We start from the raw sequence: 17144 nt of genomic DNA on the forward strand, positions 1-17144 counted from the left end.
AACTATTAAGGGGAACCAGAACCAATGCTGGGTTAGGCAACTTGCTTCTCTGCCATATATATGTGAAGTTTGGGGCACAGGATAGACCCAATAAATGTTCAGTAATAATAGCTATAAAACTCAAAGCAGACTAGGGACACCTGGGTGGCTCAGTTGGCTAAGCATCTGACCAGTTCACATCACGATCTTGCGGTGAGTTCAAGCCCCCCATTGGGCTCTGCATTGGTGGTGGTAAGCCTGATCGGGACTCTCTATCTCCCTTTCTCTCTCTCTGCCTCTTCCCCACTTGCATTTTCTCTCTCTCCCTCCCTCAAAATAAATAAACTTAAAAAAAAAAAACCCTCAAAGCAACCTAGAAATGGCCTGGTTTGTTAATTTAAATACAACTATTTCTGCCTGAAGTTTTCCCTTTTCTAGATCGACGCCCTGTCTCTAGACAGGGGTGTGAGTGAGCAGGGAAGGCATACTAGGTGTTCCAAACGCTGCCCTGACCCCAGGGCTTGCCTCTCCTTTCCTCCTCCGGATATGCGAGGTGGTTTGCCCCAAGGTTGGCAGCTGTCGAAAGGTGGCAGAAAGCCAAATCACAAAACAAGGATGGTGCCTGGGCCATGGCATTTCCTAAATTAGGATTCTCCTTTCTTCCTATGTCCCCTTTCAGAGAATACAAATGCCAGCCCTGGCCTTTGGCAAATGGGGAGGGATCAGGAGAGCCACACTGCATAATTCCAGGGGACAAGCAGTCATACTGCAGAGAGGCATCCTTTAAATCAATGACAATGAGTGTGGTACCCCCCTGATGCTGTGCAAACAGGGGGCCCGGGGAAGGGGGGCTGATGTCTTGACTCACTTCGTTCATTTGTTTCAAAGAGTTTTCCATGGATCATCTCGATCTCACAAATTCCTAGATATGAGAGAAGGCTCTGAGGTCACAAGATGTTTGCCCAGGATGGATCTGAGGAGCTTCTTAAAACTTCTCAGCTGTCTTTAGGTCTGAGAGTCTATGACGAGCAAAGTAGTAGGGGGCCAGGGAACCAGTATAGACAAAGCTTGGTGGGATAGATGGGCAGGTGGGGTGGACTGGATGGTGGGGATTCGAGCTGGAGTTTCCAGCTGCTTCATACATTGGGCCAGGAAGGGGTGGGGGAGGAAAAATAAGTGAGAGGTAAGGCCTGATCATCCATTGCTTCATGTGCGTATATCTCGTCCATTACCAAGTCTTCTCATTCCATCTTCTCACCATCTGCCCTATGGAGGGCCACTGCAAGCATGCACCAGGCTTCGTGTAAATTGGAAAAAGACATCCATCCTCCAGTGGACTCAGTCCTGCGCCACGGCTCAATGAGCGATAAGTAAGGCTCTGGCTGGATCTGGATCGCAGCCCCCACTCATCTCCCTGGCTGGTTGCCCTTGAGCAGTGAACAATCCACACATTCTTAAGTGCGGGACTCTTCGGGGTCAGTTCACTTATCTCCATCCCCATGATGCCTCTTGCCCCCATCCAACTTCACCAACTCTCCTCACTTGGATGATGCTTCATCATAACAGATAATCCAGGGAGCCATTTACAGTCTCTGACTTAGCCTCTAGTGTTGTCAGCAAGTAAGGGTATGCATTTGGTCCCAGAGATACAGTGACTAGACGAAAAGATTTTCAGCATATTGTTTTTAAACTTGTGATCTATTACAGACCACACAGCTGTAGGGCACTATGAATTAATTAAAAAGAAGTCCTAGACTTCTTCTAAGTGTGAAAAGCACACCTAGATTGCATCGTATTTTTGAGGCTGAACATATTACATTAAAAAAAAAAAATGTAAGCATTGAGGCACCTGGGTGGCTCAGTCCGTTAGGCATCCAACTTTGGCTCAGATCATGATCTCACGGTTCGGGAACTCGAGCCCTGTATCAGGCTCTCTGTTGTCGGCACAGAGTCTGCTTCGGATCCTCTGCCCCACCCCCCACCCCCATCTGTCCTTCCCCCACTCGTTCTCTCTCCAAAAAAATAAATAAACTTAAAAAAAATGTAAGCATTAATATAAACTAAGTTTTAATGGTCCTCTTAGTATTTCTTGCTACCATAATTCAGTGGGAGCCTCCATAACTGAAGGTGGTCAGGTCTCCCTGGCCTGTGAGATGAGCCTGGACCGCTGGGACAGTCCCCCATTCTACCTCCCATCTGCTCTGGCTCCAGCTCTATCCCAGCAGCCAGTGGGCTGTGTGACAGACAACCCAGATGCGATCGTGTCAGCCCCCTGCTTACAAGCTGCAGCTAGGTAGCATTGCTCTTGGAATATAAGCCCTGATCGAATTGGGCTCCTGGAACCAGCCTGGAGGCTCCCACCTCTGGCAGGCCTGCCCCACTCTCCCCTCCACCGCACTGGCCTCCTGCTGTCTGGGAGGCCCTTTCCTTTCTCTGGGTGATTTCTCCCACTTTGCAGCTCTCAGCCCAAGCCACCCTCCCCTGCCGATGTCAGTTTCTCCATTTACTGCCCTCCCAGAACCCTGCATTCTTCCTTCAGAGCATGTTGTCTCTGCACAATTATACATTCATTAGTGTGATCATTGGATTGTCTGGCAGGTGCACTCCCAGTGGTAAATCCCGCCTCCCTGTCCCCGCACCCTACCCCATTACCACGGCTGCAGAGTCTAGCACTGGGCCCGTGCAGAGTAGTCTGTCAGCGGTTATTTGCTGAATGAATGGGGCTGAGCCAAGAGGCCACCTTCCCAGCTGCTCCTTGTGGGCTATGCTTTGGGAGGGAAAACTTTTAACACACACACGGTCCTTGAGAAAGCAGGTCACCAGCACCAGAAAGAAGGGGCAGCTTGAGAAGAGACATCTGAGGGTCAGAGAAGATGCCAGGGTTAGCCCACTGTGTTTTAAGGCCTATATAGTGACATACCACAATGTGGATATTTCCTTAAAGTTAGGTAGAGGGGGAAAAAAAAGATTTATGTTTAACAACTTGGATGCTTTTAGAGGGATGCACTGACAAGCAAATTTGTCAAAGAAATTTTCATTTTGTGTAAAAAAGTAGATCACCAAATCCTGTCCCTTACCAGATCAGGCAACTGTCAATAATTTACCTTTAAAGGTGCCCACCGAGTCTCTTGATGGCTTAGGGACAAAGCGATTGAATTTAAGCAGGGCGAAATAGAAATCACACATGCACTACAGTAATGCACATGAGTTGTTTGGAATTTATTGTACGTGAGGAGTAGTTTCATTTTAGAAGTTTATGTGTACTTTGAAGTAATTAATCACATACAAGGAAGACCCAGAAGGCCCTCAGATAAGTCACTAAAATCTTTCCAGAAAATTGAAGTGATTACCCCTCCAAATGACTTACCTTTGTATTCTTGATTATTATACATGACCTCAAGTATGTTTACTTCCCAGTTTTTACTTAGGAGGAACTAGAGTGGCGTTATCTGTTGTGCCTTTATCCACACAGCAGATTATCAGTGATAGAAGTCATATCGATGATTATATGCCATGATATAATCATGGAAAGAGAGAATATTGAAATGCGCTGGTAAGTGCCCAATAAGATTTTGATGACGGCAACATGAATGAGGACAATACTGGGCATAAAAATGAAAGAAATGCCACCAAACACACATTTGTCTAAAGAAAAGTTACAGAAAATTTCTAAAGTAGGCTGCAGTGAAAAATGTGACACACCATTCAAAATGTGGATAATCAAGTAAAAGATAAAAAGTACAATGTTCTAAAATGTAATCAGGTGTTTCTTCCTAGATTTCACTGATGTTACTATGTTTCCAGGGACCCCGGGGGGGGGGGGGGGGGGAGGGGGAGGGGAATCGTAGGCGCCCAATGGTAAATTTGACTTAAGGTTCTGGAAGTCTAGCCCCAACAGTGGCGGGTTCCCAGCGTCAGGTCCGAGCTGTGCCTGATTGACGATTAGGGTGAGGGGCTTTGGCTGATGGCCGCCAGCAAGCACAGCTGCAGGGAAGGCTGTTGGGTGGGGAAGTCTGAGCTTGCTTCCTTATTGGCCGAATCCTGTATGACGTTTCAGGGCATGTTTTAAGGTAATTGTTTATCTCCCCTATTGAGGACAGAACCAAGATGTTTCTCTTTTTAGTCTCAAAGCAAGCTTGAGATACATTTGTTGGATAAATAAGTGTACTTTATCCCCATCCGGGTTTATTATCCATGCGATCATATTCTTACTAAGTACAATACTGCTCCTGTTTGTCAGAGTCCCCAGATTTCTTTAAATTATTTTTGCCTAGACTTTTTCAAATCCTACCTAGTTGGTTGCCTCCTAAACTTACGGACCACTGTTAATTTGCATAGTTGTTTCAAATGCTATATCCCAGATCTTGCATTTACTCAAGTTATTCATTGCTAACGTCTAAATCAGAGAAGTGAAAAGGACAATTGTTTAGTGCTTTTTAAAGTCCCTGCCCAAGATCAGTAGGGAAATCCCATTAGCTCCATTCATCGCATTTCTCATAAATCTAAAAGGAAAGCAAGTATCCAAAGCCTTATTCTTTAATAGTTCTTATTTGTAAAACCTTGACAGGGCTTTATTCTAAATTGCTTCCAAATTACATAAAGAATGCTGAGAAATATGATGGTTAGTGAATCGTGATAGTTTCAGTTATTGAATAAATAACCAGAATAGTAAAAGGGGACTAATCTGAAAGCAAACAGAATGATGGGCTGCGATGAGGCAAAAAGAACAGAGCTGTGGCATTCTTCAACTACTATCTGGCTCAATCCTCTTTAAGTGGGCAAATTGAAGAGTCTTTTATTCAGCGCCTAAAACTTATTCAAAAGGAGCCATATTTTCATATAGTAAAAACAAAAACAAAAAAACCACCCCACCCCCAACAACAACAACAAAAAACCCCAAACTTTTTTGTAGCGAAAAAGGAATGTTTAAAAAAAACGATGGGTAATCTTCTGGCTCAACAGGAGGGCACAGGGCGACCTGTGGGTGGGAAGTTCGTTGCAGGTACACTGTGGCCACCCGGCAGCTTTCGGGCCGTCACCCCCGGAGCCTTCTGTGGTTCGAGTAACTTATTAAAGTTGTCACTATTGTTTGAAATTGGGCAAGAGGTGTACAAAAATCAGGACTTCATTAGGAAAAATGTACCTGGCAATTTCTAGTACCTTTTTTTCACCAAAAGGAAACAATAATGTGGGGGTGCCATACAGGGTGATTGAGGCAAGTGATATGATGGGTTACCATCTATAGTTCCAATTGTGCGTTTGTGAAATGTGAACCTATTTCATCGCTTTCTTACAGACCCCTGACAATTGCTGTTTTGTCTCTTAAGTCATGGATTTTTAAATGAAACTCTAAGAGGCTTTTGTTTTGTTTTCTTGACAAGGTGGGTTTCAAAACTAGAAGCTGAATGGATTAGGAGCCCACCATCATCTTCAGCAAGAATGCTTTAAGAAGGTATTTTAGCATTCTCTGTGGTTTAAAAGACAAAACCAAGTCCTGCTGGCTTTGTGTTGTGCTTCTCTTACAGACTGCAGTGCCTTCTGTCTGCTTCAGGGTGTGGCATCTGCCGTCGGGGAGGAGAAACTGGCATGTGTCGCCTTTTATAGCAGGCTGATTTCATTGTGCTGGGGCCTCTATTTCATAGCCTCTTGGTTGCAATCTTCTAGTTGGCTTGCTGAAACAAATAGAATTAAAAGAAATTTTGAATTACATACATTATTTATTTTTCTTTTTAGTTCCGTGATTTTTCTATATGAAAAAATATTTTAGGAAAAGGGCCAGAGCTGAACTTGGTGACTCATTTTCCCTTTTAGGATCAGTTGTGAAAATAAGCCACAAAACATAGTTACGCTTGTTGACATGGACTTTGACATATTTTATCAGTTTGAAAAATGCACTTTTATGATTATATGTATGTATTTAGTTTGAGTCTCAATGTCTAAGAGCATAAATATGTACTTGATTGTAGAATATATGTATATATGCACACAAAACAGACATATTATTTATATTTGTACATGAAAAACTTTAAAAATTCAGCTTTTGTGGTGTACTGTGTATATTTAGTATGTATTTGAATATATAAAGGGAGAAAATCCAGGAGAAAATGTCAAAAAGGCCCACTAACAAAGATGTAGTATTCTCTTGGCAAAAACTGATGAATGATTTGGCATGAATTCATCTTACAGTTCTGTTATTCTCTCTTACACACAATGATATAACCCCTGTTTTCCAGTTGTTTGCATAGAATTGCAATTTGTTGTTTGTACACTCTATAATGACCCTTGGGTGTGCACCTGATTCCCCCCCCCCCCCCCATTAGTCACCAGTTTTTCCCACCTATCCTTTTCTACTTAGTCATTAACATATTTGCACTTGCTCAAGCAAATAAAAATAACTACTGCAGTTGAAATAAACTAAAATAATCTTTGTAAAAAGCTGAAGAATGAAATGATTTTAGAAAACTATGTTCTACCAAAATCATATACACTATTGCAGCTAGTGTGACCTCTTCAAAGTTCCACTCTCAAATGCTTTCTCTCCATGAAAACGAGGTCCACACTAGTATAAGGGAGGCATGGCTTCAGTTAAGAAGACCCGCCTGAAGATATTCAAAAGGTTACTAAGTGATAAATTAACAGAAATGAAAACATTTAAAACATCATAAAGGGATAAGAGTATTTAAAAAAAAATGAAGTCTGAAACACTTCTGTTCTAGGATTAGGTCTGGCCAACTCATATTTATTAAATATATGTTAATTAAATATATGATCTTATATTTATTAAATATAATATGCATTTATTTTGGTTTTGTTTCACATTGCTTAGAAATATATTGAAGGTTAACTGTGCACCTTAACCTCTGAAATATGATGAGAGGCATCATATAGATTTATGAAGATAGGAGCTAAACTTGAGCTGTCACTATTATGGCACCAATAGTTAAATTTCCATGTGCACGTTGGAGCATGACACACCAGTGTACCTATTTGAAGACTTTCCCTTTAGAGAGAGGACAGCCAAGTGCATCACAAGAAAAATGCCCCTTTGGGAATACTTTGAGTTTTCACTGATAAGCCTACATGCATATATATATGTGTATATATATATATATATATATATATATATATATATATATATACACATACATATATATGTGCATATATATATGTATGTGTGTGTATATATATATATATAGTGCCTTAAAAAATAGTTATATAAACATTATCTTCGGGGCAGGTGCAGTCTCAGCACTTATTGAGTACTTGCTGTGTACAGGGCACAGCTCTCCTTGAATGCGGCCAACCTTCCCTTAAACTCTTCCCTAATTTCGCAGCTTGAAGAAGTTGGTGGGAATTACGCTGATGGCCCCAAATCAAGGCAGCGAGGCTAACGTTCTGAAAAATTACATAACTCCTGGGAGAGGCAGTGCTTTTGCACAGATTGCACAAGTATTTTCTTGCTCCGTCGGCTCCTCCAAACCTTGGAGGCCAACAGACAACTTTGTTCCCCAGCCCTTCTCCCTCTTTTGTCTGCTCGTCAGACTCGTTTTCCACCTTTGTATCGTTCCTTTTAGACGTGAAAACAAACACGCGAACGGCCGGTTGGCAAGGAGACGAGGCACGAGGGGAAAGTGCAGCCTCGCGTCGCCCCACGCCGCCGCGCTCCGGGCGCCTGCGGAGCCGGCCCGAGCCCCGGGCCCGGGGCCGCCGGGTGCCCGCGAGGCTGCGCCCCGGCGGGCGGGCGGGCGGGCGAGCAGCGGCGGCGGCGGCGGCGGGCGCAGGGACCGGCGGGCGGCGGCGGCCCGCGCAGAGTCCAGTCCGCGTTTTGCGAGTGCACACGAGTAATCAGAGAGAAGTGGATAATAGTTGCTCGGGCTCGCTCGGCTCCCTCTCATGCCTGCTGGGCCCGATAGGCTCAGTCAGTCGTGTATTTACCCATATCCGGGTTAGAGAGGAAAAGAGAAAAGTTTCATTTAAACCTGAACTAAAAACTTTCACCATGAAATCACACAGCGGGAACAGGCCCAGACCGTAAGGCGTGACTCCCGGTTCGGCTCCGGCGGGGCCTGTGGAGGGGGAGGGGGCTCGCTCGATTCCCGTCGGGGCGTGTGGATGCGCACAGGAGGGGCCGCTGACTAAAAAGTGGGTTTTATTGTCTCCCCCCGCCCCCCGCCCGGCCTCGCCACGCCGCGGCGATCATGGCCGCGCGGGCAGCAGCGGCGGCGGCGGCGGCGGCGCGGGCGCGGGCGGGCAGCGGCGAGCGGCGGGCGCCCCCCGGGCCGCGGCCGGCGCCCGGGGCCCGGGACCTGGAGGCGGGGGCGCGCGGCGCGGCGGCGGCGGCACCGGGACCCATGCTGGGGGGCGGCGGCGACGGCGGCGGCCTGAATAATGTGCACCACCACCCCCTGCACCCCCGTCACGAACTGAACATGGCCCATAACGCGAGCACGGCGGCCGCCGCCGCCAGCACTAACAGCGCCAAGAGCGGCGGCTCCGAGGCGGCTCTCAAGGAGGGTGGAAGCGCCGCCGCGCTGTCCTCCTCCTCCTCCGCGGCGGCGGCGGCGGCGGCGGCGGCGTCCTCCTCTTCCTCCTCGTCGGGCCCGGGCTCGGCCATGGAGACGGGGCTGCTCCCCAACCACAAACTGAAAACCGTTGGCGAAGCCCCCGCCGCACCGCCCCACCAGCAGCACCACCACCACCACCACCATGCCCACCACCACCACCACCATGCCCACCACCTCCACCACCACCACCACGCACTACAGCAGCAGCTAAACCAGTTCCAGCAGCAGCAGCAGCAGCAGCAGCAACAGCAACAGCAGCAGCAGCAGCAGCAGCAGCAACATCCCATTTCCAACAACAGCCTCGGCGGCGCGGGCGGCGGCGCCGCTCAGCCCGGTCCCGACATGGAGCAGCCGCAACATGGAGGCGCCAAGGACAGTGCCGCGGGCAGCCAGGCCGACCCCCCGGGCCAGCCTCTGCTGAGCAAGCCGGGCGACGAGGACGACGCACCGCCCAAGATGGGGGAGCCGGCGGGCGGCCGGTTCGAGCACCCTGGCCTGGGCGCCCTGGGCGCGCAGCAGCCGCCGGTCGCCGTGCCCGGGGGCGGCGGCGGCGGTGGCGGCGGCGGCGGCCCGGCGGCCGTCTCGGAGTTTAATAATTACTATGGCAGCGCTGCCCCTGCTAGCGGCGGCCCCGGCGGCCGCACTGGGCCTTGCTTTGATCAACATGGCGGACAACAAAGCCCCGGGATGGGGATGATGCACTCCGCCTCAGCCGCCGCCGGAGCCCCCAACAGCATGGACCCCCTGCAGAACTCCCACGAAGGGTACCCCAACAGCCAGTACAACCATTATCCGGGCTACAGCCGGCCCAGCGCGGGCGGCGGCGGCGGCGGCGGCGGCGGTGGAGGAGGAGGAGGAGGAGGAGGAGGAGGAGGAGGAGGAGGAGGCGGCGGCAGCGGAGGAGGAGGAGGAGGAGGAGGAGGAGCAGGAGCGGGAGCTGTGGCGGCGGCGGCCGCGGCGGCGGCGGCAGCAGCAGGAGGCGGCGGCGGCGGCTATGGGGGCTCGTCCTCGGGGTACGGGGTGCTGAGCTCCCCCCGGCAGCAGGGCGGCGGCATGATGATGGGCCCCGGGGGCGGCGGGGCCGCGAGCCTCAGCAAGGCGGCCGCCGGCGCGGCGGCGGGGGGCTTCCAGCGCTTCGCCGGGCAGAACCAGCACCCGTCGGGGGCCACCCCGACCCTCAACCAGCTGCTCACCTCGCCCAGCCCCATGATGAGGAGCTACGGCGGCAGCTACCCCGACTACAGCAGCCCCAGCGCGCCGCCGCCGCCGCCGCCGTCGCAGCCCCAGTCCCAGGCGGCGGCGGCGGCGGGGGCGGCGGCGGGCGGCCAGCAGGCGGCCGCGGGCATGGGCTTGGGCAAGGACATGGGCGCCCAGTACGCCGCTGCCAGCCCGGCCTGGGCGGCCGCGCAACAAAGGAGCCACCCGGCGATGAGCCCCGGCACCCCCGGCCCGACCATGGGCAGATCCCAGGTAACCCCCGCGCCGGCCGGGCCTGCTTCCGCCGCGGCGGCCTCGCCGCGCGCCTCGAGCCCTAGTTTCTTTCTCTCCGCGTACTTTTTCTGCGTCTTCTGCCGGGGGGGAGGCGGGGGCGAGGCGCCCAAAGCCATTTTAACTCGCGGCTGCCTCCCTCGGAGGCTGGGGAGCGCGCGGCGCCCGACTGCGCGGCCCGGGCCCCGGGGGCCTGGGGGAAGAGGGTCTCGCCGAGGGCCGGGACGCGCGCTGCGATGGCCGGCCGCCGAGCACCCCCGCCTCGCCACCCCACCCCGGGCGCGGAGCCGCGCGTCCGGAGCCGGGGACCGCGCGGCGAGGCAGCGGCGTGGGCGCCGGGGACGGCTCGGGCGGCTTTTGTAACAAAATAGGCGCTCCCGGCCGGTACGGTGCGGGGAGGAATATTGACCCCGTCTTCTCGGTTAGCGCCAACAATAAGCTTTAACTGGGAAAAGAATGAGGAACTTTGTCCTACCTCCAGCCACACCGCGTTCCCTCTTAGCCTGCAAGGTGAAGGCAGGAAAAATAGGTTAGCTTTGTGGCAAACCCAGTGTGTTTTTCGTAGTTCTGCCCGGCCATTCAGAGATACTCGATGCGAGCTTTGAGTTTGGATGTTTCGTAGCAAAAAGAATGCCCCAATTTACAACGACGTGGAGGTAAAATATTCTAAAATAAATCGATTCCTTCCTGAGAATAGCCAGGAAATCCATTATTTGGCTTACAGGCTGCTGGAAAGGAGTCACCTTCAACAGATAGGCTACGTTAAAGGGACACATCCCGGTTAAGTTGAACTTATTCTGATCATGGAACAGGCATACATTTTATTCAGCAAGTCCAGGAAAATAGCAGGCCAGTGAAAATTGATCTTTTTGGATCAGATTTATTTGGATTTTCTTTAATTTGCTGTCCCCCAAGTCCTACGGCGTTATTAGGAAGTGTCCTGCACTCTTGCTGTTTCTTGCTCGTAGGCTGAGCCTAAAGACTGACTTGATCTCCTTTGCAAGGTTTGGAATTTGAATTGTGGAGGTAAACTGGCTGTAATAGTCTCCAGACAGCTGCCTCTGAGTTGACATCTAATCTGCCATCTGATTGGCTCCCCTCTCACCATTGGGCATTTAGCACTGCTGATGTAAATAGAAGTGCTGAGCAGTACAGTCACAAAAATTCTTGCCACAAATAATAACTGAGCTCTATTACAAGCAGATGTAAGGTTGAATATTATTTAAAGCTTAAGTTATTATGAATCATAGTTATTAATAAGAGGATTAAATCCTGAAAACATTATGCTGGTGTCCAGTATTGGGCATTTACAAAAATCAGATCTTTGACAGTCTTAATGTGGACACTGCATATATCACGGACTTGAATTGTAGTATGAAGATGTGGCAATTGAAATGTAATGAAGCCAAAAATTTTAGCAATTTCTGGATTTGCAAAGCGTTTATTGAAGTGCCCTTTCCAGATTAAACTGTGGGGGAAAAATGTGAATTGTCAGCACACGTAGTTTAGTGTAAAATTAAAAATGATAACTTAACATTTCAAGATCCTGATATGCAGCGGTCTCTTTTAGGGATATCGAATTAGCTTTATAACAAGATTAAAGCTGTATTTCTAGTAATTTATGTTGTAACGGTGCTGATCATTTAAAATGTGGATAAGGAGTTTCCATTGAATTGACATAAGCATGAAGTGAGGAAACTATAATTTTGTACACAAGAATTAATCAAAGGGGAAACATGGATAATCTTGTGAAATACTGAAAATTATTTCATTATTTTCTTCTTGATTATTTTGTTGGGTTCGGTGGTGTGACCCTTATTTGAAGTGCTTACACATGTATTAGGGAAACTGTCTCATGCAAGCTGTTCTGGGTGTGTTTCTTCCAAATAATCTTTCTTTTGTAGACATCTTAAATGCTGTGAAAGTTTTTAAAATCCTCATTTGTTAGGAAGGAATAACAGCGGTTGTAATCTACTTAGCTTATTTATTTTAGGAAGGCGTATTTTAATAACAGTCATATCTTAGGGGAGAGACTCGTCAGAGTGAACACAGGACTGAATTTAACAGATAATCCTGTGAATCCCTGGCCGAGGACATTAGTGTCCACTGGCTTTCAAATCTGGTTACTGGAGTTTAACTTTTAATGAGAATGTATTTTCCTGCTCTTGATAGAAAATTTGTGACTATCAATTTTCCTTTTTGATGCACACAAGTGAAAACACAGAGGAGGCTCGTGTAACTAAACCCACGTAATTAATTTTAAAAAGATTTGCTTTGTCAGCTTGCTTTTAAAGGGATAGTTTAAAATTCCCATCTTGGTAAACTAGAACGGAGAGATGATGGAGGCAGATGTAGGTCCTTGTTACTTTAAAGTATTATTTCTTAATGGTACTAATCATTTTAAGTATTTTGTTTTCTTGGAATGAGAGTGAATCCATTATGTCCTCGGTGTGACCCTTGGGAATAGCTTTTTTATTTTTGAGGGGCGAGGAAACTGCTGGGCATATGACCTAGATTCACAGATTTCTCTTAGGTACTTTGCCGTGTAATGTGTGAAATGTGTCTTTTTTATGTATTTTCTTTTTGGGAGGCTAGTATTTATTTAGTATTTGTTGCGATCATTATATTAAGTCATAGTTATTTGTCCAAAATATTGAATCACTATGTCACTATAGGCCATAAAGTACTATTAAATCACGTTGTTAAATGATGAAATTTTCTTGTGGCTTTAGCACATTTAGTTTCATTTTTGATTTTAGGAATTGTTTATATTGGGCAGCAAATGTTTTTATAATTGGGAACAAAATATATCTGTATATTGTATTGGGAAGGTCTTTTTAAAAAGTGAAATAAGCCATTTTATGATACAGTTTGTTGCTGGGTTTTTTTGTGAGATAAAGTATTTCGATAGAGCAGTTCAAAAGGAGTACTGAGGTCTGCTCCTGTAAGTAATATTTTATAATGTCCACAATTGTGCCAAATTCCATTAATGCTATTTTAACTTCAGTTTAACAGAATATAACACAACGTAATAAAAAGAGCCTTATTTATCATTCAAAGAAGTGACTAGCTGGCTTACAAAGCAGGAAGTTACAGACTGGTTCCTGATGACCTTAAAATTTGTATAAGATACATTATAGCATAACATCATTCCCCACTTCCCCTCCCAGTGATATTTTACCCTATCTGATGTTTTAAAGCTTGTAAAGAAATTGTTGTGCCCTGAATTAATATATTTGCTGAGATATGGCTGGCTGGCTGGCTGCTGTGTCGTCAGAGAATGTGGAATTGGCAGCTGTGGTTCATAGAAAAGGCCTAGCATTTAAAAAACCAAAACAAAATACATAGAAAATATTTACAGTTTTCTGTTTTCCTAGGTTACCTGGGAGGAAAGGGTGCGTGGTTTAAAATTGTTTTCTTTGGATATCCTGATTTCTGTGTGCTTAGTTTTGACCATTTTATTTTGATGATAAGTACTCTTTAAGGCAGCTGTCACTTAAATTTACGTTTATATTAACATAACATTGATAAGTATGTTCTAGGGAGCATCGTATTCTTGTCTTGGCTCTATAATGAGAAGCCTTAACTCCCGTTTTCACTTTGGTTGTGCTTTTTATCTGTATTTCGGAATCAATCTTTGGCAGGGTTTTTCTGCTTGTTCCATTTTCCCCGGCATCATATTGTATCAGAATATCACAAGCGTGTTGTAGAGATGGAAATAATCCACATCACTCTTAGACACTTAAACTAATGTACCTTCCCTCTAAATATCATGTTATTCCATTAGAATTGAGAGAATAACATCTTCATGCTGGTATCAAAATAGTATTAATTCTGGTTTGAGGACCAATTTTGAAAATGTAAGACAGTGTAGAGGAAGGCTCATAAATTCATTTGGTAGTTTTATTAGACACACGTTTTAAAGAAAACAGGTGTAAGAGAATGGGGTTGAGTTTTCAGTTCTATTTCTTATTAATGGACTTTGTTACTTTATATTTTGGGGCAGAGTACATCTAAAAAAAAAAAATGGCTTCTGATGTAATAGGAACTTACTTCCATAGGATAAATACCTATGTGACAGGCAAACTGAAAAGATGATCATTTCACTTATTTAACTCTTGTTCTCTCCTAGGATGAGAGTGGTTCGATTTAAAATTTGTTGGGGTCTCTGAAATTTTGCTGCTTATTTTGAAGACTGATTTGGACATGTAAATTTTGGATGTATTGCACTGGGGACTGACTATATTAGCTTTTTGCCCAGCGTCCTAAATTTAGAGGTTTTTCTCACTATGCTAGACTGACACTGCTCAGTTAATGGATCTGTGTACCTTGATCCATCATTGAGGAAAAGGAACTAGTAACTCACTTGTGTCACTTTCATTTTGGCCTGTGTGTAGTTTTGGAAGTTTGAAGCTTATATTTACATTTGAAAGAACTGTCATGTATCACTTAAACCAACAGAATTATGGAGGCTCAAAAGGAATGTTAATAAAACTCGAATTCCTTTAATTTTTTTCTTGCAATAATTAGATTTTCAAAGTGGATGTTACAAAATTTTTATGACATTTTCTAATGCTGTTTATGCTTACGGGCCACTTGCACATGCTAGGCCTTTTTAGAATCGGATACTTGTTGGTCACAGGGTTTTCCTGAGGTGCCCTTTCTTCATCAGGATATTTGTGCAGATTCTCTGTGGATATGTGAAGGAGCACACTTGGCTGTGTATATGTATGGGAGGCTGAGGGTTCTCTATTTGGCTTCTCCGTGTGTGTGTGTGTGTGTGTGTGTGTGTGTATAGGGAGGGGGAGAAGTACCGGGCACAACTGCTTACCCACTGAGGATGCGCATATATCACAGATGTACAACTATCAAACGATACTGCTTTTACGGTTCGGAGGCTATTTATACAAGATTAAGTGGCTCTTTTTGGTTTAATTGGATGGTTGAATGATAACTTTGATCTAAAAACTTGGTATACGTTGGTGACTTTTTCCCCTGAGAATTTTGGTGAAAAGAAAATGATAGAGGTATCGGTACCCAGGTGCCATTAAGTACACGCTTATTTTGCCTTACGCTAACACTGGAATGAATGGAGTTGTTGCCACGTGCATACTGTAGTTTTAACTTAACAATTCACACTAATTGAGTGAGCGAGTGGATTTATCAAACTAAAATGTGTGTCTCCGCAGTGTTTTCAGCAAACATGTTCTATTTTCAAAGGCTTTAACTTGGAATAATTCTGAGAAAACTATTTCCTTAGATTTACGTATTTGAATAGGATCCAATAGACAGTTTTCAAAAGCCCACTTCTGAATGGATCAGTGCCAAGAATACTAGAAGGCCACTGAGTTTGACAGATGAACTAATGATGAAATTAGTTTGTTTCTTGGATGATGCTTATTGGTAGGAAAGAGACCAGAGCTCTAAGATCTTCAGCACATCCGGTTTACCAATAGACACTCTTATTTTAGGTAGGTGGCAGTAGAATCTGGAACAGATCTGTCATAGCAAGACCGACCTTTTGAATTGAAGTAGATTTGGCCTCTGCTCACCATCTTTTGTAGGATGCACTTCTCAGGGTCTCATTTGGGCCTTGATGAAAGATGAAACTTGAGACTCAGACAAGTCGTTACTTATTAGGTGACTCTGGAAGGGAAGCCATATTTGATGAAAACCGGAAGAAAATCCTGGACCACGCTTTGAAAACTATGGGTTGCTAAAAAAATTATATCTACGTATTTTTTTTATTGCGGTAAAATAACACAGAACATAAAATTTACCGTTTTACTCATTTTTAGGTGTGCAGTTCAGTGACATTAAGTACGCTCACATTGTTGTGGACCACCATCTGATTTCCAGAACTTTTCATCTTCCCAAACGGAAATAAAAAAGTACATTTTTTCCTTCCCTTCCTTCATGTCAGACTTTCAAATGGTTAGTTATAATGTGTATTATAAGGAAAATAATCTTTTCATGGCCATTAATCTTGCTGCTTTGTAGTTGGTTAGTAAATCCTTCCTCACATGTTCCCTAGCAGTGCTCATGGTGTGTGTGTGTGTGTGTGTGTGTGTGTGTGTGTGTGTGTGTGTGTGTTCGTTCCACTACTTCTGCCCAGCTCTGACTTCGGGGTGATCTTCCCAGGTTTTGTCTGTTCCGAAGTGTGTAAGTGTGTCCCTGTGTGGGTTCGTTGTTTCATTGTCAGGTCATTAAAAGTTTAAAAGCAGCTTTTTGAAGCCTTTCTGTTGAAAGGTTTGGGATACTTTGTTGAGAGAAGCCTGGTACTTGGTTAGATGATAGGATGTGGAAATGAACTGTTAGCATGATCATTTTTCCCTTTACTTCTCTTATCTTTTGCATGTTTAGCTTCTTTTTTAAATTACTTGTTATATCCTTCTATCGGTGAAAGTCATTTACAATGGTCATTTTTTTTCCAGTTGTGTTTTAGGTTTTGGGCCATCCCAGTCCCCCCACTAGCCTGAGCAAACAGCCAGTCCGTGTGATGCTGGGTCTTTTTTCATAGTGTTCTGTGCCCCCAAGTTTGTGTTTCCCCCCTTATGTTTTTAATTTGTAGTCCTTTGTAAAGCTGCAGAAATTCTTTGTGTGTGGAAAAATTCCTAAATTAAGATGATTGGTCTTTTAATTAAATTTAGAGGCAGCTGCAAAGGGTTGCTTCTTGAATCCTGGTTAGTCTTCAGAAGAGGCTTTTTCGTGTGTAAAATTTGGAATTGTATTTTCGCTGCCATTGATGCTGATATGTAGTCGCATCTTTAGCCGATCAGTTGTGTATATTAACCATGGATTCCACAGAGGACATAGAGAGTGAACTGTGATTTAAGAGTGTGTGCTTGGAAGCAACAATTTTTTAAGGTGTAAACATTTAGCATTTGTGCATGCTGTGACGTGTGTGGCGGACAAGTATCTACTCCAGATGATCGGTTGGCAAATATTTATTAAGCACCCGTTTTCCTAATCAGCCCACTGCCGGACGGTAGCTAGGGTCTGGGGATTGCTCTTGCTTCTGTGTGCAGTTCAGAGAGACAGCGTGCCAAAGCCTCTCCCCACTGAACCTGGGCATGGCATTTTTGGCATCGTTGACTTAGAACTGGCTCATTT

General features: G+C 45.7%; 1 protein-coding gene across 8 annotated transcripts in view; it reads left to right on the top strand.

The window, feature by feature from the left end:
* The first annotated feature begins 8177 nt into the window (after positions 1-8177).
* ARID1B (AT-rich interaction domain 1B) overlaps positions 8178-17144 on the top strand; it is a 447597-nt gene continuing 438630 nt past the window's right edge. For all 8 annotated transcript variants that reach the window (XM_042940136.1, XM_042940142.1, XM_042940137.1 and 5 more), the window contains exon 1: positions 8178-10013. In XM_042940136.1, the coding sequence (XP_042796070.1) occupies positions 8178-10013 (1836 nt within the window). The remainder of the gene's footprint in view (positions 10014-17144) is intronic.

This window comes from Panthera leo, chromosome B2 (assembly GCF_018350215.1).
Source record: "Panthera leo isolate Ple1 chromosome B2, P.leo_Ple1_pat1.1, whole genome shotgun sequence".
Lineage (NCBI taxonomy): Eukaryota > Metazoa > Chordata > Mammalia > Carnivora > Felidae > Panthera > Panthera leo.